The sequence below is a fragment of the Filicampus tigris genome, chromosome 5, assembly GCF_054856515.1.
Source record: "Filicampus tigris isolate MCC_2025a chromosome 5, RoL_Ftig_1.0, whole genome shotgun sequence".
In the NCBI taxonomy this organism is placed as follows: Eukaryota; Metazoa; Chordata; class Actinopteri; order Syngnathiformes; family Syngnathidae; genus Filicampus; species Filicampus tigris.
In genome coordinates this window covers 29,352,630-29,378,839 of record NC_141221.1, presented here as the reverse complement: position 1 = coordinate 29,378,839, position 26,210 = coordinate 29,352,630, and the positions used below count along the sequence as shown (strand labels likewise).

Below are 26,210 nucleotides of genomic sequence, written 5' to 3'. Positions count from 1 at the left end.
AGGTGACGACTCATAGAGGGGAAGCCACATATTAAGAATGATGATAATACTGAATGATAATAAACTAAGCCACAATTTAAGAATTATAATATTACACATACCTTGATGATACTCTGACAAGTGGACAGTGGAAGACCCACCAGACTGGTACCACTAATGGACATGATCTGATCACCTATGTTCAGTCTGCCAGACCTCTCTGCCGGCCCAGCATGCATCATGTTGGCAATGATGACTGTAGGCAAGATGGAGCCCCACCCACTCTCCACAATGACCAGACCAAGAATCTCTCCTTTTGCTTTCTCTAGCAACACCTGAAATGCAGGGGGCGGGTAAATATATTTAAAGGGATTGTTTTCAATGTTTTTAAATAAATAGTTGGGTCTCTGGAGTCCATGCCCAGTTGCCCACCCATCAAGTGTGAATTTAGGCACCCAAGTACCGGTAAATGTGACATTATCTGCCAATTCCTGAAAATGTCTTTGTAAGCGAGCCATTCTGCACTTTCTCTCAACTATTACAAACAGGCTAAATAACATAGTAAATATCCCCACATGAGTTTCCCCATTAACAACACTAGAATGCCCAAAAGGGTGTCATTTGACACTTCTATCTATACTGTGCCCAAAGTGGTGTCAAATGACAACAAGGCTTTGAGCTAATATTCCACATCAAGGTGTGAACAGGTTAGTTTGTTGTGGATACGAGGCAATTACTGGCACACCAAGAAGTTGGGGGGTTACGCAAGCCTATTTGGAGGAAAGTTTAGTTGCGCAGTCACTTTGTTTTTGACTTTGTTACTACCTGAATTGCCACTGAGAAACTTATATGAAATCAACACACGTTTTTTTTCTGTTCTCGTTGATATTTATTGATGAGCTAAAATAGTGTGCAACTGCCTGACAAATACAGTACATAAAAAGAAATGGAATTTGAAGTCAATCCAATCACAATTTTGTTTCTTTTTAGGAATACACCAAGAACAAAATTACAAGTACCAGAATCCTATCAAATATACAAAATATACTACATACCGTATTTTCCAGACTATAGATCGCGTTTTTTTCATAGTTTGCCCAGGGGGTGACTTATATTCTAGAGCGACTTATCTGTGGAATTAATAAACCATTACATCGTATCCCTTTCCTTTTCAAGGTCAGCAAACAATACACCAAACAACCACAGGAGGGCGTTCTAAGGCTGCACATAAACCTGCATTACATATTGGCTTTACAACGGGCAGAATAACCTGTAGTGTATATCATTTCACATGTTATTGTAACCCACATAAAGAAACATAAAGATAAATCTATTAAAATGCATGAATGATTCAAATGGTTAAAATCTAATATTGTGTTAAATAAGTAATTAAAATAGTTACAGCTAAACATTCACAAACAAACTCCACAGACTCCAGGTGTGCAGCGAAGATCCCTGTTTATATTGTGAAATTGCACATGAAAGAGAAAATACGATCTATGCATTACATACACATTTGTACATGAAAACAAATACATTTACACTCGGAAGTAACGTTAATCTTCATTCATAGTTGCCTGAACCTGTAAACAAATCAGGCAAGTTAGACTACATATCATCATCATCATCATCATCATCGTCATCGTCATCGTCATCATCATCATCGTCAGAGCCAAGCAAAGGATACATTCGAGCCATTCGGTTGTCCATGGGTGAGATTGCTGTTGCTATCAATCTGTTAATAAGAGAACGCAGACAAGGGACAACAACATCCACACAAGGTTAAAATTGCCGCAAAAACAGCAATTGATACCAAAGTTGAGGACACCAAAGCTTTGTATTTTCCAAAGGCATTCATCCAAGGGTCCCACATGGAGGTGTCCACAATGGAGTGTTCCTTCATTTTACCATTAAGAGTTTGGAGTCCCTTTATGGCTTTGGTGAGACTGCCATCCATAGCTGTGTTGTTGGGAATAAATGTGTAGCATTGCTCTCCAAAATATAGCACAGACTCCACCTTTCTCAGCCAACAACATGTCAACAGCTATCCTGTTTTGGAATGCCATCAATGAGGTGGCTGATAACTGTTTGTGCATAGCTTCAAACCCACTCTGTGTCCAATTGCCCAAATTTTGTATGTTGTAATGGCTGTAATTGATCCTGTCTACGTTCTTGTTGATCGTACACCACCAACAAAGGAAGGATTTAAATCCTGCCGATATCTGATCTACTAATTTGTACTCACTTGGAACATCACTGGCCCTGCCAATCTGCTTCTTTTTTTTTTTTTTTTTCGTTGCCATTGTTCTGGCATGACAGTCAATAAACTAGTTGTTAACTCTTGTATAGACATTGGATGCACTCTTACAGGTAATAACAAAGTCACTAGGGCACAAAGGCCTGTTACATTTTCGGCAACTTATCAAAAGTCTAGCATCTCCACACCACCACCAGATGTCCCCTCTTGGTTGCAGATTAAAATCAACTTCTACCACAATTGACACCTGACACAGTGGTGCTGTAAGATTTCCTAAACGCTTAACTCCACCAGTAATGTTTGTACAAGTAAAATTCCAGAAAGCTACCTTTGTGGAAAAAAAATAGGTTTGTGCTTATCAACTTTAGTCCCAGGAAAACACACCGTCCCAAATCATACATATATTACTAGGATTAGTATTATTCATAACATTGATAACACAGTTTTGTGGAATGCTGACTGGTGTTAACTGGTGTTAACAATGGTCTAGGCCCCATGCACACTACACAGTCCTTATGGGTCAATTTAGAACTTTGGGTTGTTTCCATAAATACCACACAAACAAAAATAAAATAATACAATACAAGAATAATACAATACATAGAAATTTTGCTATCCAACATCCCACAGCTTTTTTTTTCTTTTAACCATCTAGGGTTTGCGATCTTTGCCGAAACTCTTCTATGGATTGGTCACACTGGTTCCACTGCTTCCACCTTATTGTCAGTCTTGAATTCGTTTCCCCAGTCTGGGTTTCAGCAGATATTACCTTTTTACAATATGACAGATGTATCCAAGTTGACCTTAAAGGGACGGTGGGGCCATTCCTCATCCAAATGAATGTGCACGTCTACTCATTCCCACGTCAGTCTCTGTAAATATCCTGACTGGTGTTTAATGGCTCACGCGTCCTAACCGTGATCAGCAAAGAAGCATTTATTTTTTTCAAGCAAAGAAGCAGTGTTTTTTAATTTTTTTATTTTTTTAAGCAAAGAAGCAGTGTGTGCTCATCCCAGCTCTGCTGACTTCCACATTTCCTCATTCTCATATAAATCAGCCACGGAGAGGTTAATCCTTTTGATATGTTGAAGTGGTCATTAGCAGAGATGTCCACATAAATTTTGGTGCCAATTGATCGCCGTTTTTGGACGTTAAGAGCAATAAAAGTACAATGATTTCCAATGGAGGGTTTGGAATCGGGGCACGGTGGTCGACTGGTTAGCACGTCCGCCTCACAGTTCAGAGGTCGTGGGTTCGATCCCGGCTCCGGCCTCCCTGTGTGGAGTTTGCATGTTCTCCCCGTGCCTGCGTGGGTTTTCTCCGGGCACTCCGGTTTCCTCCCACATTCCAAAAACATGCATGGTAAGTTGATTGGATACTCTAAATTGCCCCTAGGTGTGATTGTGAGTGCGGATGTTTGTCTCTGTGTGCCCTGCGATTGGCTGGCAACCAGTTCAGGGTGTCCCCCGCCTACTGCCCAAAGACAGCTGGGATAGGCTCCAGCACGCCCCGCGACCCTTGTGAGGAGAAGCGGTACAGATAATGGATGGATGGATGGTTTGGAATCGGTTACTCCCGTGACTCCGGTCGAACAGGGATAGAATGCTAGATAGAACGCTCATTTACATAATTTACCAAGAACTATTTGACGCTGTGGAGACACAAACAACCTGGGCTTGTTGGTGGAGAAGGGGCTAATGTCATGAATTGAGGCTCACCTGAGATGTGAGCTAGGGGGGCGGACACTTCACCACCTCCCCTTTTTTTAGGAGCTAAAAGGTCTGGCCTTTTGTTCTCTCTCTGTTGTTCCAACGTTCTCTCACTCCCAAACGCCCTCTCTCTCGCTCCCCCTCCTGTTGCTATCCTCCTGGCGACTCAACCAACTCTCTCTCTCACACCTCAATTTTGTATTTTTTGGCTGCATTTTTGATTGCGCTCCCACACGCGCGCAATTTGCCCGGAAAATTCCAGCGGTCGACCTGCAAAAGTTGAGGATCTGGGTTCGCAACTTCCATCATCATGCATATGTGGCAGATGAGCCATAATCTGGCTCTGGGGAGCAAAAGCTGAAGCCACACGCCGGCTTTGCCCCCCTTTCGGCACCACTGGGTGATCCTGGCAAAGCCCAACACCGCGCAGTGGCCGGGCCACATGAGAACCCAACCATGCTTTTGGTCCCGCTCCCAGCTGCCTCCTTTTTCTTTTACTTTTTCCCTAATTGTTCCTCTATCCGCAAACAAGTGAATGGTCCTTCCTCCTGCTCACTCACGTGAGACTCCGCAAACATAAGTGACCACTTTGTAACTTTACAGGGCTTTTTCAGTGGATGCATACAAAATTGCTAGCAAACTGTGCATTTCATAAAGCCCGCCACATTCACTCAGTCATCCTTATACCCTCTCAAGCTCATCTATCAGACGTCCTATTTTGCCCTTACCTCCCAATTATTTTTGATATTTGTTTTACTTTTTTTTCCTCATTTATTTAGGCTTGCCATATCGTCGTATTTTCTTGTATGTTTCACTAGTTGTAGTTAATAAACATTGTCCATACACTGAAGTCACGTGTGAAAGTACAATGATTTCCAATCGGTTCCTCGCGTGATTCCGGCCAAACAAGGATAGAACGGAACGGTAGGGGCCGAGGGCGGCCATTCTGCTCATTAACAAGGGCCGTTATTCATAGAGTCACTTATTTCCTAATTTCTCCAAAATGAATGGATAAAATAGAAAATGCCAACTCTTTTCATTTTCCTGATCAAAAAATATATAAAATGAACTTGTTAATGAAAACGGGCACGGTGATCGACTGGTTGGCACTGCCGCCTCACAGTTCAGAGGTTGTGGGTTCGATTCCGGCCCCAGCCTTTGTGTGGAGTTTGCATGTTCTCCCCGTGCCTCCGTGGGTTTTCTCCGGGTACTCCAGTTTCGTCCCACATTCCAAAAACATGCATGGTAGGTTGATTGGGCGCTCTAAATTGCCCCTAGGTGTGATTGTGAATCCGGACGTTTGTCTCTTGTGTTCCCTGCGATTGGCTGGCAACCAGTTCAGGGTGTACCCCGCCTACTGCCCGATGACAGCTGGGATAGGCTCCAGCACGCCCGTGACCCTTGTGAGGTTAAGCGGATTGGATAATGGATGGATGGATGTTAATAAAAACATGGCCATCCCTGTCATGGTCTGTTCTTGTTGTGGTCATGTTTTGTTTTTGTTGTTCCCGGTTGCTCCAGTTGGGGCAGTAGGTGGATCCTCTGCAGCGCACCTGTTTGTAATCTTAATCAATGGACTATTTAAGGACTGCCAAGCAGACAACTCCTTGTCAGATTATTCTTCTGATTGCTTGTGACCATAGCACCAAGTATTGAATTATGTCCTCTCATGTTTTCGCCATGTATTTTGCTCCTTTTGTTGCCTCAAGTTTTTTGCCATAGTAAGTATTGTATCTGGTGTATTGTATTGTATTGTATCTGTATTGGTGTGATATTGTCTTTTTACGACAAACAATTTTCGTTCCTTCTTTCTTTCTTTCTTTTGGTTGTTCTCGTTTTCCTGGTTTTGTCATACCAGCGCCTTAGTTGCACTTTGTCGGTCTTGCATATTTTTGTCTAATAAACCCTTTTTGCTCAAAACACTATCTGAGTCTATGCTTTTAGAGTCTGCTTTGGTTCCGGGTCCTCCCGGAACCCTGACAATCCCACCGTCCCTTTGACCTCTCTGTGGCTGATTTATATGAGAATGAGGAAATGTGGAAGTGAGCAGAGCTACATAGATTTAGGCTGGGAGCAGCGCACACTGTTTAAAAAAAAAAAGAACACTGCTTCTTTGCCGATCACGGTTAGGACGAGTGAGGCATTTAACACCAGTCAGGATATTTACAGAGAATGAAGTGGGAATGAGTGGACGTGCACATTTATTTGGATGAGGAATGGCCATAGTTTTTCGACCGACAACACGCCGCGGAATAGGAGTGTGACAAAATCTCGATATGGTGATACATCACAATGTTTTGTCTTCCGATCGATTAATCGATACGCCTCCGCCAAGTATCGATATTTTAAATTAATATACGGCCGCTGTAAAGACTCCTTAATTGTTCTTTGCTTATTGGGCAATTACTTGGCGGTCCACTAGGGGCGCGCCACAGAGGAGCGGCCAGGAAGCGGGCGGAAGACAAACAAACAACGGGAGAGAACATGTTCTAACCCTAACGCGAAAGATTTAAGTTAAAAGATGTGCCGGCATCATACAAAAGGTGTGGCTACATTTTGGACATTACAGTAGTACGGATGGAACGAAGCTGGCGAAGGAATTTTCTATACGCAAGAACTGTCTCACTGTCTCAACAAAACAAGGTCCACTTGAAACACGCCGAATATTACAGCGGCATCACACAGCACCAGTCGCAAGCCAAAAAGTCACCCAAAGACTGTTAGATTTGCATCTTGGCCAGACCAGCGTGGGTTCTCTACTGCAAACAAAACTCCCTTTTAATTCTCCCGGGACAAAGTCGACCATTTACAACGATCCCCGTCCGTACAGTGTAGTTGAGAATGGTGGTTTTCGCTACATGATGCGCACTCTCGTGCCACGCTACGAAATACTATGAAATAAAGTCGAAAACATTTCACTGAGAAAACAATTACAACTTTGTAGGAAGAGACTGGGCTTCCGGTATTGAATGCACTCGAGTCGTAAGAACGAGTGGGTCTTACCTGCGATGGATGGACATCAAGGGACACACTGTCTTTTACTGCCACCACCGCGCATTTTATCAGTGATTGGGAACTCAAATCAGACGTGCTTGAAACCCGTGAATTGCATGAAATCCACAATGATGCGCACATTGCAAAAGTTTGTTGGATTTAACATTGCTTACATTAAAGTTATTCTTTGATTTTCTTTTTTTCCCTTTAAATCTGCAGGTAGAGGCTATAAGAATAAGAATAAGAAGGCCTTTATTGATCCCACAGTGGGGAAATTTTCAGTGTTATAGCAGCAAAGATATAGGTCACACAGGGACGGCGCCATAATGTAGCCATAAATGTATAACACTAACGGCAAACATTCAGGATCAAACCTATGTAAATATTTGCAGTAACTATGTGTAATACACATGTATGTACACGCCAACATACATCTACATAAAAAGTATAAAGGAACACTCTTTTTTAGCCTGTACATAGTACAGAGGAAAAATACTCTAAGTAGGTGACAATGCTGCAGTGCTGCAGTGAAATGTAAGGAACAGCACTGGATAAAAATAAAACTAACAGTAGTGGGGAATGTTGAGTATTGCACGATATAAGCTCAGGTGCAGGACTGCACAATTGCACTAATGTCCGCCAGTTTGTAGAGACTACACAATGTTCTTGTTAAAGAGTCTGACAGCAGCAGGCAAGAAGGAGCGGCGGAATCTCTCCTTTGCACAGTGAGGGTGTAACAGTCTATCACTGAAGGAGCTGTGGAGTGCTATTAGGGTGCCCTGGAGGGGGTGAGATAAGATAAGATAAGATAAGAATGCCTTTATTGATCCCACAGTGGGGAAATTTTCATTGTTACAGTAGCAAAGATATAGGTCACACAGGGGCGGCGGCATAATGTGGCCATTAATGTATAACATTGACGGCAAACATTTAGAATCAAACCTATGTAGATATACGCAGTAACATGTGTATATACACATGTGTATACACACCAACCTACATCTACATAAAAAATATGAGGAACACTCATTTCGGCCTGTACATAGTACAGAGGAAAAAATACTCTGAGTGACAGTGCTGCAGTGCTGTAGTGAAATATAAGGAACAGCATTGGATAAAAATAAAACTAGACTAACAGTAGTGGGGAATGTTGAGTATTGCACGGTATTACAGTAGTGGGGAATATTGGGTATTGCACGATATGAGCTCAGGTGCAGGACTGCACAATTGCACTAATGACCGCCAGTTTGTAGAGACTACACAATGTTCTTGTTAAATAGTCTGACAGCAGCAGGCAAGAAGGAACGGCGGAATCTCTCCTTTGCACAGCGAGGGTGTAACAGTCTGTCACTGAAGGTGCTGTGGAGTGCTGTTAGGGTGCCCTGGAGGGGGTGGTCCGGGTTGCCCAGCATTGATGACAGCTTGGCCAACATCCTCCTGTCCCCCACCGAGTCCACAGAGTCCAGGGAGCAGCCCAGGACAGAGCCGGCCCTCTTGACCAGTTTGTCCAGCCGCTTCTTGTCCCGGGCCGAGACGCCGCCTGCCCAGGTGACCACTCCCTGGAAGATGACCGATGCAACCACCGAGTCATAAAAGTTCCTGAGGAGTGTCCCCTGAACCCCAAAAGACCTCAGTCTCCTGAGTAGGAAGAGTCTGCTCTGACTCTTCCTATAGAGGGCGTCTGTGTTGTCGCACCAGTGCAGTTTATTGTTCAGATGAACACCCAGGTACTTGTAAGTTGAGACTCTCTCAACATCTGTTCCCCGGATATTCACTGGTGCAGGTGAAGAGTGCTGGCGCCTACCGAAATCCACCACCATTTCTTTGGATTTCCCCGCATTGATCAGGAGGCGGTTCTGCTGGCACCAGTCCACAAAACCCTGAGTAAGTTCTCTGTACTCCCAATCATCTCCGCCTGTGATGAGGCCGACAATCGCAGAGTCGTCAGAGAACTTCTGCAGGTGACAGGTAGGGGTGTTGTAGTTGAAGTCCGAGGTGTAGAGGGTGAACAGGAAGGGAGCCAAGACAGTTCCCTGTGGGGCCCCCGTGCTGCAGAGGAGCACGTCAGACACACAGTCCTGTGTCCTCACATACTGTGGCCGGTTTGTGAGGTAGTCCTGGATCCATGTGGTGAGGTGGTGCGCCACCCCCGCCCGCTCCAGCTTGTCTCCCAGTAGGATGGGCTGGATGGTGTTGAAAGCACTGGAGAAATCAAAGAACATGATCCTCACAGTGCTCCCCGCCTTCTCCAGGTGGGAGAGTGAAGTGTGGAGGAGGTAGATGATGGCATCATCCACACTGATGCCAGGCTGGTATGCGAACTGGAGTGAGTCCATTGAGGAGCTCACCAGGGGGCGCAGGTGGACAAGGACCAGTCTCTCCAGGGTCTTCATCAGGTGAGACGTCAGCGCCACTGGTCTGAAGCTGTTGAGCTCCTTCGGGTGGGGGGTCTTTGGCACCGGGACCAGGCAGGATGTTTTCCATAGCTGGGGGACCCTGCCTAGCTTCAGGCTCAGGTTGAACATGTGCTGGACAATTCCACACAGCTGGTCTGCGCAGGATTTGAGGAGCTGGGGGCTGATGCCATCTGGACCCGCTGCCTTCCTCGCCTTCATCTTCTTCAGCTGGTTCCTCACCTGAGATGTTGTGAAGGCCAAGGCTGGACAGGAAGGAGTGGTGGCTATCTGGTGTAGCTGGGAGGTGGAGACTGTGGAGAAAAGAGGGGAGGGGGTGACACGACCAGCAGGAGGAGTAGGTGGAGACTGCAGCAGGAGAGACTGAGTGGAGGCAGGCATCTGATCGAACCTATTGAAAAAGAGATTCAGCTCATTTGCCCACTGCAGGTCCCCCCCAGTCCGGGTCTTGGGTTTTCCGTGGCCTGAGATGGTCTTCAGGCCCCTCCAGACTCCCCTGGCGTTATTCTGCAGCAGCTGCTCCTCCATCCTCTTCCTGTAGGACCTTTTCCCCTTTCTGATCCTCCTCCTCAGCTGGCGCTGCACAGTCCTCCGCTCCTCTATGTTGCCTGACGCAAAAGCCCTCCTCTTCTCCTTCAGGAGAGCTTTTATGTCTGGTGTGATCCAGGGTTTGTTGTTGGAGAAACACCTTACTGTCCTGGTGGGTATGGTGTTCTCCATGCAGAAATTTATATAGTCTGTAACAGTGTCCGTTAGACTACTAATGTCTTCCCCGTGAGCATCGCTGAATACTTCCCACACAGTTGTGCTGAAGCAGTCCTTTAAGGCCTCCTCAGCCTCTCCAGACCATCTCTGAACCGTGCGGGTCACAGCTGGCTGCCTGCGGACCAGAGGTTTGTACACAGACTGGAGAGCCACCAGGTTGTGATCAGCTTTGCCCAGCGGGGGGAGGGGCAGTGATGTGTATGCCTCCTTGGTGTTGGCATAGAAAAGGTCCAGTGTTTTATTGTCTCTGGTGTGGCAGGTGACATACTGTGTGAATGAAGGCAGAGAGGAGGAAGGGGAGGCATGATTGAAGTCACCAGAGATGAGTACCAGGGCATTTGGGTGCTGTGTTTGTAGCCTGCTCACTGCTGCAGTCAAGACATCACAGGCTGTGTCGCTGCTGGCAGCTGGTGGGACGTAGACGGTCACCGCGATCACATGACTAAACTCTCGCGGGATGTAGAATGGCCTCATGCCAACAGCTAGCAGCTCAATATCCCTGCTGCAAAGCTGCTCCTTAATCGTGATGTGCCCAGGATTACACCATCTATCGTTCACAAACACAGCCAGCCCTCCTCCTTTCCTCTTTCCACTCTCCAGCGTCCTGTCCGCACGTATGATTTGGAAGCCGTCCAATTCTACGACCGGGTTCGGCGTTAGCGTTGTTAGCCACGACTCCGTGAATAGCATCAGGATAGCCTCCCGGAAGTCCCTCTCGTGCCGGGTAAGCGCCGCTAGCTCGTCCATCTTGTTGGGGAGCGATCTAACATTCCCCATGATAACAGACGGGAGGACGGGATGGTATCGTCTCCTCCTTTCCCGGCGTTTAACCCCCGCACGAGATCCCCGTCTCTTCCTCCTCAGCTCACGGGGGATATCGGGTCTCGCCCCGGGAGCCGGCGCATGGTTAGCACGGAGTGCTAACAGCTGATTCCGGCTGTAAACAATGGGGGCTCGGCTCCGAGCCAAGTCGCCCTGGAGGGGGTGGTCCGGGTTGTCCAGCATTGATGACAGCTTGGCCATCATCCTCCTGTCCCCTACTCAATCCACAGAGTCCAGGGAGCAGCCCAGGACAGAGCAAGTTCTCCTGACCAGTTTGTCCAGCCACTTCTTGTCCTGGGCCGAGACGCCACCTGCCCAGGTGACCACTCTCTGGAAAATGACCGATGCAACCACCGAGTAATAAAAGTTCCTGAGGAGTGTCCCCTGAACCCCAAAAGACCTCAGTCTCCTGAGTAGGAAGAGTCTGCTCTGAGTCTTCCTATAGAGGGCGTCTGTGTTGTTGCTCCAGTCCAGTTTATTGTTCAGATGAACACCCAGTTACTTGTAAGTTGAGACCCTCTCAACATCTGTTCCCCGGATATTCACTGGTGCAGGTGCAGGTGCAAATCTATGCAGTAGATTTGCATTTTACAGCAATATTACATAATTGTCACTGTTTATAAATACAACAGAAGGGGAATGTTCCTGACATGTTGCACTACAATAGTGTCTAACTCATTCACTACCAGACTTTTTCAGACCCACTGTGAAATGACGTATAAATATGACATACATATGTCATTGGGATAGAATGAGTTAAGACTCATTTTGTTTGCAGAACTGTTGCAATAATTAAGTGTCTCTGTAAGGAAGACATATATTTGCTTATAAAAATGTGCACTTGAATTTAATATTGTGTTTCAGTAATGGTACAAAAAAAGATTTTTTTTCTATGAAAAACATCAATTTGGAATAATAGTAACGTATAATATCGTGGATTGATTTCCTGACCAATAGATCGATAATCGCTGTATTGTCATATCTTGAGATAATCGTTATCGTGAACCTTGAATCGCAAATCATATGGTATCGTAAGGTACCCAGAGGTTGCCACCCCTACCGTGGAACGTAACAGCCGAAACGGTACGTTCCAATTCGGCCACACTCGGCTGTGCAGTCAGCCTCCTCACTGGAACATTTTGTTTGCTGACATTTACTGGCGGATGCAATCGGTGACAATGCACGCGACTGCTTGGGAGGCAACCCCGCAGCATGAAGTCACAGGCTCATGATCACCTCCACACGCTGCACGGACAATACCCAGATAGCAAAAGATGTTGAATCAACGTTGAATTTGGGTTAAGAAGGTTAATTTTGGTTTCGGTTGAAGATTGATGGTCAATCAACGTTGATTCAACATCATAAGATAAGATAAAATAAGAATGCCTTTATTGATCCCACAGTGGGGAAATTTTCATTGTTACAGCAGCAAAGATATAGGTCACACAGGGACGGCGGCATAATGTGGCCATTAATGTATAACATTGACGGCAAACATTCATTTTATCGACCTTGGATTTCTGATGAAAAGATTCCGTTGAATCAATGTTGTATTTGTGTTAAGAAGGTTGGTTTTGGTTTCGGTTGAAGATTGATGGTCATTCAACATAATTTTATCAATGTTGGATTCCTGATGAATAGATGCTGCTGGATCAACATTGGATTTGGGTTGAATTAAAACATTTGAAATGTCAAAGTTGAATCAATGTTGTCAATGTTTGCCCTTCTCTTTTTTTCTCCTTCAGCGGGTGGGGGGGCATATGGTGTAGGATCGAGGGATATTTTGAGAGGGACAGAACTATTTTCAACCCCAAAATGTGTGCGTGTGTGTGTGTGTGTGTGTGCGTGTGTGTGTGTGTGTGTATATATCTCAATATATATATATATATATATATATATATATATATATATATATATACATAAACTCCATATATAAACTCCATTTATAAACGTTTCTCTCCAAATACATTTTTTTTTTTTTTTTTATAGAATAATTTGAACTCTTCAAGCATCAAAACATAAACCGAGTCTTACAGACATTTTTTTTTTTTTTAATAACTCTCAATAAGCCTCTTAGGTGGCTGAACATGTCTCTTAGGTCTAGACAGACTTTCAGCAGCTGGTCGCGCAGACACTGCTGTCGGGCCAGGGTCCATACGACCAGCCAGCTCCGCAGATCCAGCTGTCTCCTGTAGAACCTTGTCCTGGGTCACAGTGACTTCTACTGTCTGCTGTAGTTGAAGATCTCTTTGGTTCCTCCTCAGAACCGGTCCATTTTCCATCTGTATTCTGTAGGAACGTGGGCTAACTTCCTCCTCCACCTGTCCCTTTTCGCTCCATGTACCTGTCGGAATGTCTCTCGGATGCACGACGTCTCCAGGCTTCAGTACCGGCAGGTGTTTGGCCGTACGATCATGAAGCTGTTTTTGTTTTGCTTTTTGCTTGACCTTCGCTTGCCGTACTCTATGTGCGCTCTCGAGTGTCAGCAGGTCTTCATTCACTGGTAGGTTGGAACGAATGCGCCTACCCATCAGCATTTGTTCTGGTGACAGTCCATTTTGTAGTGGTGCACTACGGTAGATCAGCAGATTTTTCTGAAAATCATCTCTGTCTTGAGATTTTTTCAATAAGTTCTTCACGGTTTTTACAGAGGATTCCGCCAAGCTGTTGGACTTTGGATATGCCGGACTCGACGTGGAGTGTCGAAACACCCCATTTCTTGGCAAAGGCAGCGAACTCCCAACTGGTGAACTGGGGTCCATTGTCTGAAAACAGTTCATATGGGATGCCATGTCTGGCAAAGACAGTCTTTAAATAGCTGACAACTGATTGGCTTGATATTGACTGCAATGCTCCAACTTCAGGATAGTTTGAAAAGTAGTCAGCGACTATTATGTAGCTCTTTCCACCACAGTCAAGGAGATCAGTACCCACTTTGTAGTAAGTTCTGTGGGGTACTGGATGAGTCATCAGCGGCTCAGCTTGTTGATTTCGTCTGTAGGTGCGACAGAGTTCACATGAAGCTGTTGTCTGGCCAATATCCTGATTGATTCTCAGCCAGTACACCACTTCTCTAGCCCTACGTTTACACTTCCCTTCTACGAGGTGTCCTTTGTGTATCTTTCGGAGCATCTGTTTGTGTAGTGTGGGAGGAATAACAAATTTGCTCCCTTTCAACACTACGTCATTCACTACAGTGAGCTCTGCTCTACAATTCCAGTAGTCTTGTATTTCCGTGGGGCAATCCTTTTTATAGTTTGGCCATCCTTTCAGTATTGTACTCTTGAGTTTTTTCATTGTGTCATCCACCATAGTTTCTCTTCTTATTTTTTCTGTTCTGTCTGCAGTCACTGGCAAAGACATCACCTCCATGTTCACATATGCCTGTATTGCTGTGATTGTCTCACTATCTGCACGTTCCTCTTTGTCCACTGTTCGCGACAAGGTATCGGCGGCGTACATGTATTTTCCTGGTGTGTATATCATGTGCACGTCGTATTTTTGCAGCCTGATTAGTATGCGCTGTATCCGTACCGGACAGTCATTCAAGGGTTTGTTCATGATGGACATCAAAGGTTTATGATCAGTTTCCACCTCAAACCTCTGGCCGTAGACGAATTGATGGAAACGCTCACATGCATACAAACTTGCCAACAGTTCTTTCTCAATTTGGGCGTACCCTGATTCAGTACTTGTCAAGGCGCGGGACGCGTATGCAACAGGTGACCATTGCTCTTTATGTTGCTGCAGCAGCACTGCTCCCAGGCCATACTGTGACGCATTTGCTGAAATCCTGGTGCTCTTCTCTTGGTCGTAGAACTAATACAGGCTCTTGTGTCAGAGTCGCTTTCAGTTTTTTTAAACATTGCTTTTGTTCGTGGGACCATATCCATTCATTCTTTTGTTCTAGAATACTCCTGAGAGGTGCTGACTGTGTTGACAGTTGAGGAATGAACTTGGCAAGGTAGGTGACCATGCCTGGAAACCGTCCGACCTCATCTTTGTTGGTTGGTCTTTCCATGTTGTTGATTGCTGTTTTTCTCTGGCTTCACTCCCTCTTCACTCACAACGTCTCCCATGAAGGTGAGTGATTTCACTCCAAACTCACATTTGTCTTTGTTTAGTTCTAAGTTCACCTCCCTCGTCTTGTCCAACACTTGTTTCAGTCTTTCGTCATGTTCTTCTCGAGTTGAGCCTCAAACTATGATGTCATCCATCATTGTCTCCACTCTAGGTCATGTGTATGGTTTTGTGGTAGACTTCTGGTGCTGACAAGATACCATAAGGCAGACAAAGAAACCTGTACCTGCCCTCCAGGGTGGTGAATGTACACAGTTGAAAACTCTCCTCATCTAGCCTCAGCTGCCAGAAACCCGACGAAGCGTATAATTTACTGAACCATTTGGCTCCAGCGAATTGTGCCATGATTTCTTCTCTGGTTGGAAGTGTTCCCTTTTTATTGCTTCGTTTAGATCACTTGGATTCAAGCATGGTCTCAGAGCACCTGTTTTCTTTTGCACAACAACCAATGAGCTGACCCATTCAGTTGGCTCATCAATCTTTTTAATGACTCCTAGTTTTTCCATCCATCCATCCATCCATTATCTGTACCGCTTCTCCTCACAAGGGTCGCGGGGCATGCTGGAGCCTATCCCAGCTGTCTTTGGGCAGTAGGCGGGGGACACCCTGAACTGGTTGCCAGCCAATCGCAGGGCACACAGAGACAAACATCTGCACTCACAATCACACCTAGGGGCAATTTAGAGTATCCAATCAACTTACAATGCATGTTTTTGGAATGTGGGAGGAAACCGGAGTGCCCGGAGAAAACCCACGCAGGCACGGCGAGAACATGCAAACTCCACACAGGGAGGCCGGAGCCGGGATCGAACCCACGACCTCTGAACTGTGAGGCGGACGTGCTAACCAGTCGACCACCGTGCCGCCCCTAGTTTTTCCATTCGTGCTAATTCATCCTTCAGTTATTTCCGCAGCGCAAAAGGAACCTTTCTGCAAGGGTGCACAACAGGAGTCACATCTTTATCCAAGTGTATTTTATGCAGTCCAGGAAGACATCCAAGTCCTACGAAACAGTCTTTATACTCCTCCATGAGTGAGGCTTTTCTGTCTCTGATGAAATCACTACAAACACTTTTTTTTTTTTTTACCAGATTGAGCTTCATGCATGCACTGAGTCCCAGAATTGGTTGTTCACTCATATCCACGATCAGTAGCTGTGCCCTAATCTGTCGATCTTTGTGTTTGAAGGTAGCAATGCATCCACCTTTGATAGGAACACGTTCTCCAGTACAGCCACTCACTTAAGTTTTTACTGGATGAATTTTGCTCTTATTAGTAAGTGTTGTGTAGTCCTTCAAAGACAACAGGTTCGAATGAGCACCCGTATCAAGCTTGAATGGAATGATTGTCTCGTTCACTGTGATTAGAACAATCCATTCCTCTTTTTCAGTTGTGCACGCGTGCACTGCATCCACAATATACTCCTCACTGTCGTCATCTTCTTCATTTTGAACTTTGAGTCTTGTAGCTGCCTTGCAACATTTCGCATAATGATTTCCCTTTCCACAGTTGTTACAGGATTTTCCAAACGCAAGACAAGATCTTGGCTAGTGACTGCCTCCATATTTGCTGCATTTAAACTCTGAAGATTTCTCTTTTTGGCTTTTCTGTTTGGCAAATGTCTTCTTTTGTTGTTCTTCATGTATGGCATGCACTGTTGTTTCACCTCTCTGTAGCTCTTTCGCTTGTGCTCGGGTGGTTTCTGCTCCTCGACACATACTGACACACTTATCCAGCGTAAGTCCAGTTTCTCGAAGCAGTCTCTCTCTGAGTGCATTATCCAATGTACCACAAACAATCCTGTCCCTCACTAAGGAGTCTCTCAGAGTGTCGAACTCACACGTTTTGCTTAATGTGTGTAGCTCTGCCAAGTACTGATCAAAAGGTACTCCTTGCTTCTGGTCATGTGTGAAACACTTGTACCTTTCAAAAGTCACATTTTGTTTAGGTACAAAATACTCAAACTTCGTCATTAGTTGTGCCACATTCAAGTTCGATTCATCCATTTGAAAGCTATTGTATATGTCCAATGCATCTTCTCCTATCACATGTAACAGAATGTGAGCCTTGAGTTTTTCATCCTCGCCACCTGCTCCGCTTGCTGATAAATATATAGTAAGTATAGTTGTCAATGTTTGAAATGAATATGGAAAAATATATACAATAGATTTTTTGTGAGGAATTCAAAATGTATAATTCAGATTCATTTTTAAAAATTAGATATTCAAATTAAACAATAAAAATTCAATGTATGTAATTCATATTCAGTTGTTCAATTCAATTATTCAAGTTCCGCTATTCAAATTCAAATGACATTAGCCAGATTCAGGTTCTTGTTGCACAAATTTCAACCCATAAATTTACTTGGGTCTTAAGGCTGAGTGACAGTCTAGTAGGCTACAGTAAAAATGACTCTCTCTCTCTCTCTCTCTCTCTCTCTCTCTCTCTCTCTCTCTCACCCTCTCTGTCTGTCTCCCTCTCTTTCTTTCTCTCAGTTAGATGGATAGATTGACAGACACATTTATAACAAATTTCTTTTTTTTTTTGTTGCGGCTGTTCGGCAATTTGATTACAAGTTGATGGAATTTCAATTCAGCACGACTGTGAAGAAATGGCCACGTTATGCACCAGAGAGGAGTGGCGGTGTATTAAGGAAAGTTAATTCGTTGTTTTCCTGTTTGTTTTGTTCATGTTAACCTGCTTTCAACTGTTTTGTTCGAAATTGAGACGTTTATGATAATTGCCAGAAAGCCCACTATTTGCAGTTGCTTGTCGAGGCAGAAAATATGGTAATATTTGTACAAAAAAAATAGTAAAAATTAGAATGGTCTCTCCTTTTTGTTTGTTTGTTAGAATGCATTAAAGCAGTCTCAACCTGATGTTCAGCACGCCAAATGTGGAAGCTGAGATGTGACAGTTGCAAGTGTGGGGTCCTTTGAAAAATGTATTGATAAAAAAAGGTTGAGAACCACTTGCAGTAAATCATACGAAAGCACATTCAACCTTCATCTGTATGTTTTTAATATACCTCATTCATGCCAAACACTTACTTTTTGGTTGTTGTTAGTTCTGAAGGGGTTGCTCTAAACTTGTCTACCAGTGAAATCAAGCTCACTATTTGTAATACAACCCCAATTCCAATGAAGTTGGTACGTTGTGTTAAACAAATAAAAACAGAATACAATTATTTGCAAATTATGTTCAACCTATTTTTAATTGACTACTACAAAGACAAGATATGTAATATTCAAATTGATAAATTTGTTTTACGAAATAATTGAATTAAATATAATTTGAACATGGTTTGTAAATGATTGTATTGTTATTTACATTTTACACAATGTCCCAACTTCAGTGGAATTTGGGTTGTAACCTGTCATCTGTTCGGAATGTAATTTCAATGCATTTATAAATGAATCACCAATGATTCCTTGTTGACAATTCTACCGGTACATTGTTTCAATGTTGATAATGGTGTAGTAATAAATATTGAAGCAATCTTGAAGACTGATTGACAATCCTACCTTTGTTTCAATGTTGAAATGATCTGGTTGAATCAATGTTGAAGACTGACTCAAAATTCAACATTGAAACAATGTTGAGATGATCTAGTTGAATAAATGTTGAATCAATGTTGAAGACTGATTGAAGATTCAACATTGAAACAATGTTGAAATGACATAGTTGAATAAATGTTGAATCAACGTTGAAGATTGAAGATTCAACATTGTTTCAATGTTGAAATTATCTGGTTGAATGAATGTTGAATCAACGTTCATGACAAGCACTTTCAACGTTATTTTCAATGTCAGACATCAAACGTTGATTCAACATTAGCCCATGACCATATTTCAACGTTGATTCAACGTCTTTTTGTTATCTGGGTAAGGAGCTAATGTTGTTGTGCTAACGCCTTTTGTTATAACGGCCTGAAGCTAGTTGTTGCTATTAGCCATCCCGTTATCCTACCTTTCCGGGGAGGGAAGGGGGTGGGGGTATAAAGGTCCAATCTGCCTGCCCTGCTGCTCGCTGCAAGCTGCCGTCTTCCTTCTGAGAGTTGACACGAGTTTAGCGTCTCTAAATGTCTGAAATATAAACCAGTCAGGGTTCGTGTGCGCATTCATGCTCTTGTCCGCTTCAGCCAGTGTAATTGGAGAAGCGATCGCCATGGTATTTTTGATTTTGTGGTTGAGATCATGTTTTATGTCAATAAATCCAAACTATTGTGCAGAATACTTTTATACTTTAACAGGTTGAAGTGGACAAGAGTAGTAATGTGCATTTGCATTTTGGTGGCGATTGGTCACCGTTTTAGACAACATAACTGACAAAGCGAGCAATATTACCACGCTTGGCTCCCTCCCGTGATGTGGACAGCTGAGACCAAAAAAATAACAAGCTCCAAAAGGTAAATCACTACAGAGTCTTATGGCGGTGGCATTTTAGTACTGATGTCATTTTTACATGCAAACCTATTATATAAGTGCCAATGTTAAGTGTCCCTTTAACGGTGAAATTCGACATACATGGAAATTCAGGTTACACCACCAGTGTAGGAACAGAACTCGTTCGTAAATTGAATCCTGTACAATATGCACTGAAAAAATGCAAATATCCACAGTGGGCAATAACCAAAGGAGCAGGACAGGTCAAAAACAAAAACAACGCCACACAGGGGGAAAAGAGAAAACAAACAGGAACACCTTGGCGTGGTAACACTGCCATACATACACTGAATGCATCCAACGAGCAATGAAAAAATATAACAAACACACCTGTCAAACCACACACAACACTACGTGAAATACTTGGTTCATCCCAAGGACAAGATACACCCAGAAAACGAATGCAACACCATATACGAAATACCATGGCAATCATGAAAACATACATCGGGGAGACAGGAAGGAGTTTTATCACACGAAAGAAGGAGCATAAAAATGAATGTGAGGAGCAACTTGGCAGACGAGCAATAAAAGAAAAGGCACAACAGGAGCACCACAACTCAGCCATCACCGATCACAGTGCTGGATCAGGGAGGCTATTGAGATTAGGAAACAGCGCCCGAAGACCATCAACAGGGATGATGGAGCATACATATCGTCGCTGTCATGTGAAAAACACTATCTCCATTTTTTAAAATTTTCTTATTTTTACATTAATCATGTTTCCGCGTTACAGACATCACATTAAAGTGAAAATTAAAAAAGTTTCCGAAATTGGAGATAAGTGTTTTTCACAGGACACCGACGACATGACCTGGAGCAGCATCCTGGAGGTGGCGAACCGACAACAGAGGGCGTACCCACCTGTCAGTTTGAACAGGTGGGTCACGCCTTCATTGAACATCAGCTGATAAAGACGAATCACACACCATCATGTGACACTCTGGAGAAGGCGAAAGTTTTACCGAATCATTGAACATCAGCTGACAAAGACGAGTCACACACCATCATGTGACACGCTGAAGAAGGCAAAAGTTTGCACCGAAACATATCAGGTAAATCATAACCTAAAAAATAACCCGTCTGCGATATACGAACAAACGATTCAAAATAGAGAGTCTGCAGTCCAGGCGACTGACTGATCCGATTCACATCATGTGTGCCTGTTGAACAAATTTTCCAATTCGTTATGGTACTGTACAATCTACAGTATTTGTTTATGCATGTACAGTACAACTTAATCAATATTTTAACTAAAAACAGTCTTACTTCTTTGCAGTTTTCCGACTGAGAAAAGTGGATGAGGTCATCATTGTACATGTCCGGAGTGTTAAGTAGGTCACTGTATTCTTTTTGGCTCAGGTCCTCAGGGTTAATGTCGTTGGCCCTCAAGAACTCCTGGTAAGCCACACTGAAGGCCTGCCCGATAGACTGACCAATGAGCTGGGCCTACATGTTGGGGTAAAACAGGAGAAACACTTAGTTCTCTAGTCAACACACAGGGAAAAAAATCTCTCTGAAATTGACCACAGTGCAAAATTAAAGATAACATGAAAGTGTATTACAATATAGAAATGATAAAAACAACAAAACAAGGTAAATATAAAAGCAATAGTTTTGTGAATGAGGCAAATACTGTATGACAGTAAAGTAGCTGGTACTTGGTGATTTCAATAGCACCAACCACAAAGTGGTGTTGTAATAAGTCGTGGACAAGTCTCTTGCAAAGTGGTTGGTGCTATTATAACTAACAATTCCACACATCAAAATAACAATATCAACTACAGCAGGTTACTTAGTACGATAGATGTTTATATATCGCACTACGGTATATATTGTGTTATAGTAAAGCTCTAGGCCCAAGTGAACTTAGCGTGTAAAATTTTCTCTCCAAAAAATGTTTGAGCTATAATAGTGGAACTTAATAATGGCAAATGCCTGCAACTAAATATAGAGAAATCAGAACACTTGACTGTATCTATCCACTGCACTGTCAATCATAAATCCAACACAGTTGCTCATAGATTTGTGATTGAGTTGTGAGACGTGTAGACGGAACTTCTACCTACGCATCAAGTGTAGTTGAGTGGACAACTATTTTGGTGTGTTTACTGTTGGCTGTTTTTCCGGTGTCTATTGTATAGAGTGTTTTGTGTTCAATAACTGATTTCACTTGTTGCATTATGGCTATTTTTGTTGTTGTACAGCTGTAGCTGTTGTGAAATGCGCGATATAAATAAAATTGTATTGTATTGTATTGTACTGCTAACAGGAACCATTTGTTGTCCCAACAAAGAGATGATAAAATACAATATAGATCATTGTCAGATTCATCAATTTGACATTTCATAAACACAGTACAAATGAAGAGGAAAGACACTCAATTCTTGTTACCAGCTCATGATGAGAACAGAGAGAAAGCACAATTGGTGTTGTCCTCGTGAGGAGAATGCTTCTCTCATATGTTCTCAAACTTATCTCTCCATTCCCTCTCTTTTTATTAGTTTTGAGGTTCCCTGTTAACATGGGTGTTTCCAACTTAACGGGCGGGGGATTCATGCATGCCGTTGGAAACACGTGAACTTGTTTTTTCTATGTGTGTACATGTGACCGAAAGATTACTGTGTACATGTGTCAAAAAGGTGTTAACTGTATTAAATTGCAAAAATATTTAGTCACATCAACAATTTTCTGGAACATATCGGAGGCATTCCTTCAGCTGCACAAGATAGATATAAAAAACTGTCAAAGCCCTCGTGAGGCCTCCCTACTTCTCCATCTTCCAGTTTCCCTTCTTTTCACAATTTCTCTTCGGATGGTTATTAGAAGAAAGCAGAAGAAATTTCTTCATTGCAAGCAACTTTCACATCATTCTTATATTTAGTTTACAATATGTCTCATTGACTAACTTTTTGCGCTATTTGCCCCGATTATGTCGCACTTGTGAGGATCCAGAAGCGCTCCCATATCTGTACTCTTCCAGAGTACAGAGTCTATATATATATATATATATATATATATATATATATATATATATATATATATATATATATATATATATATATACATACACATACATATACACATACATATACACATACATATACACATACATACCACAAACCAACTCTCCCAAACATTTGTTCATTTAGTATAATAAGCAAATTATTCCTTCAATCATTCATACTGGTGAGATTATAGCGACTTTTGACTTCAATTCATATGATGCAAAGGACCTCTTTGGCATGAAATCACCTTCAGTTCATAAAAAAAAATATCCTAAGAAACACATAACCACACAGGATCACACCTGATTCCTAAAATACACACATAAAAAAAAGGCTACCGAATGTAATTGAGAGGCCCATATTTTTGTTCTGTTATAACAATTTTGACAAATTTGATGTCAATGTGTACATATTTGAGGTCAAGTACTATAATAAAATGAGTTTCAAGTTAAAAAAAAAACTAGAAAAATCCCCCTTTCAGCTCATTGGGTCAGCTCATTGGTAGTTGTGCCACTTTATTTAACTAGATCTCGGTTCAGCCTCAAATGTAGCGTTGTTTTCTTGGCCAAGGCAACAGCTTTTCATGAAAATAAAGAAACTTCATGTTGCACCATGTTGAAGGCCTAAAAACTCTTCGCAACAAATATGAGGGAAATCTGGCCAACCTACAAGGAGAAAAACGTCAAAGAATAAAAGATGTATTTCTTTATCCAGTATGTGGGGCTACGACTGTGATGAAAAATAAATTCGTAAATGTCTTCAGGCCTGGAATATCATCAAATGTGAAAAGTCTTGAGAAGAAATTATTAAGTGGGTCAGTTACCGCAGCTTTTGTAGTCAAGGCAATATCATCTTTTAAATTTAGTTCAAAACGGCGGACTTACTGTTAGGTTGAGCATACTGCTCCAAGAGACTTTTTTGTAGGCCTTGAATTGTTACATATACCACAACATTTTCGTAGATTAAGGTGAAACGTACAACCGGGGCTGATTTTTTAAAACATATCTAGGGGGTGCTAGCGAGCCATTTTTTTTACAAATCATACAATAAAATAAAAATATATTGATGATTTCACCAGGCCTGATCTGTGTGCAAAGTTTCGTGAGATTTCATGAATGTTCAGACCCTCAAAATCAGCGTTGTTTTACTGGCGAACTGCTTGTTGCCATGGTAACACCTTTTCACGAAAAATCACAAATTTCATTTATTTCTTTCAGCCACTAGATGGCACTGCGATGAAAAATAAGTTCGTAGATGTATTCAGCCTTTGGCTATCATCAAATATGAAACAGTTGGGAGTCAAGTTAAAACAGCATTTATTGTCACGGTGAATAATCAGACTTTGCGGCACCGTCATGGCTACGCCCTTTGCTGAAAAGTCACAATATTCAGCAGAGAGCACTAGTTCAGTGGGCTCCGTGCGGTAAATAGAAAAGTAAAAAATGACAATCTCGGTCATCACTAGTTAGCGCTATATGTATAACAGAATATTATCATAAAGATGTCTTCAGGTCATAACTCTTTATGTACAGCTGAAGTTTGGGATTTTTTGGAGCATGTGCAGGGGAGTTATTAAGGTTTTTCTCCTGTATGGAGAAGGAAAAAAATTTGGCCAAATTTGATTCTCCGCCCCCATCATATAGTTTATCGAAAACTCAAAAAAATGTTCTCAGTTGTTGCCCCAAGTCTTAAGATGGTATATCCAAAATTTGGCAAAGTCAATCGGATGAATCCGCCGGGACATGGCTGCAAAAGTATGCACCCTGTAAATGTGCAAAAGTAGTCCAAAATTTGACATTAAAAAATTCATAGCTCACTTCCTGTACACTAGATTATGGCTATGACGGACTTTTTTGTACGTCTCGGGGTGCTACACATGCCTGCCAATTTTCAAAAGCCTAGGTCAAACGGGCCGGGATAGGTTTTTATTTTGCCACTCTAGGTGGCGCTACATTGCCATTTTGTTTGCGTCGTTTACGCCGACTTTAAAATATCACATTTTTTCCAGGCCCGATGAGACTGCAAAGCGTGGTGAGTTTCGTGCATGTATAGTGTCACAAATATGCGATCGAACGCGTAGAAGAAAAATATAAAATAAATAATGCAGAAAATATCATATATAAAGCGAAGAGGGCATTTGTCAGAGAACGAATAAGGACCACAGCAAACAGAATAGATATCATTAACACGAAAATTAAGGAACAACGCGACACATTTGGATCACAATACACCCTGGACCACAACATGGAAGAAGCAATAAACATGCATTTAAAACGAGTCTACGAACAGGAATCAACATCACAAAACAACGACAAATAAGGAAATTGAACAAACTCATGAAAAGGAAAAACAAGACAAAACCATCAGGCCACCGAATGAAAAATGGATATGCAAACACACACTCACAGACACAGAAAAAGCTATTTTATCAAGAGGTTTAAACTATGCCATCACGCCGAGAAGAATTCCACATGAAGAAGACATATTAGCAGCAGAACTGGCATGCCATGAAATTCACGAACAGGGAAAAAAAGCTGACCTCCGCAGTGCCATAGCAGGTATATTAAAAGCATCAAAACTCCCAAAAAGCAATATAACAAAAATGGAAAAGCAGTCAATAATGTCACTAAAACAGACGACTACATCATCATACTTCCAGCAGACAAAGGATGCACAACAATAGTCATGGACGCGGACACATATCATAAACAAATGGAAACTATGCTACAAGACAACAACACATGAAATATTGAAGAAGAACCCCACAGAAGAAAAGAAGAACACGCTGAAAACACTACTCAAACCACTTCTGGAAATAACACGGGAAAACTACAACCATTTAATCCCCACCGCTAACATCACTCCCCGAATCTATGGAACCCCAAAAATACAGAAAAAACACACACCACTCCGCCCAATAGTAGACAGCATAGGATCACCAACATACAATTTGTCAAAAGCTCTGGTAGAAATCATTGGCCCTGTCCGTGGAAAAACAGAACATCATTGTAAAAACTCACAACAACTGGCAAAAGAACTCCAAAACATAACAGTCAAAAAGGATGAAATGTTCATATCACACGATGTAATTTCACTGTTCACAAAACCCCCAGTAGATGTCCCACTACACATAGTTACAGAAAGAATAAAACAGGACAAAACCCTCAAAGCACGCACCAACCTGACAGTCACCGAGATTTCATCATTATTACATTTCATTGCCAAATCCACCTATTTTCAATACCGGTCAACAATCTATAAACAAAAAGAAGGCTTTACAATGGGAGACCCACTATCCGCAATTATGAGCAGTTTTTTCATGGAGGACCTGGAAACAAAAGCCATTCAAACTGCACCGTTGCAATACAAACCCACACTCCAGAAACGATACGTGGACGACATACTGGAAATAACAAAAACAGGACACACACAAGAACTCACAAACCATCTCAACACCATGGACAACACCGGGAACATACAATTCACACATAAAGAAGCACACCAGACCATTTCGTTTTTGGACCTAAATATTTACCACAAGGAAGACGGCAGTATAAAAATCACAATACACAGGAAACCCACACATACAGATCAATACCTCCTCTGGACATCAGAACATCCCACAGCACACAAACTCTCATTAGTAAACCAAACTAGCATCATGACAGACAATAATGACAGATTGCAGGAAGAAAACCACACTCTGCCAATACCCCAGATGGGCCATCAACAAAGGA

General features: G+C 42.6%; 1 protein-coding gene across 5 annotated transcripts in view; it reads right to left on the bottom strand.

Moving 5' to 3' along the window:
* The window catches only part of LOC147148030 (amyloid-beta A4 precursor protein-binding family A member 1-like), a 146,805-nt gene that overhangs the window by 26,059 nt on the left and 94,536 nt on the right, over positions 1–26,210 (bottom strand). For 3 of the 5 annotated variants that reach the window (XM_086031200.1, XM_086031201.1, XM_086031202.1), the window contains exons 10-12: positions 20,735–20,914; positions 18,990–19,070; positions 102–314 (exon numbers count right to left, since the gene is read on the bottom strand). In XM_086031200.1, coding sequence (XP_085887326.1) covers positions 102–314; positions 18,990–19,070; positions 20,735–20,914 — 474 coding nt within the window. The remainder of the gene's footprint in view (positions 1–101; positions 315–18,989; positions 19,071–20,734; positions 20,915–26,210) is intronic. The other 2 variants (XM_086031204.1, XM_086031203.1) reach the window with 1 other exon arrangement.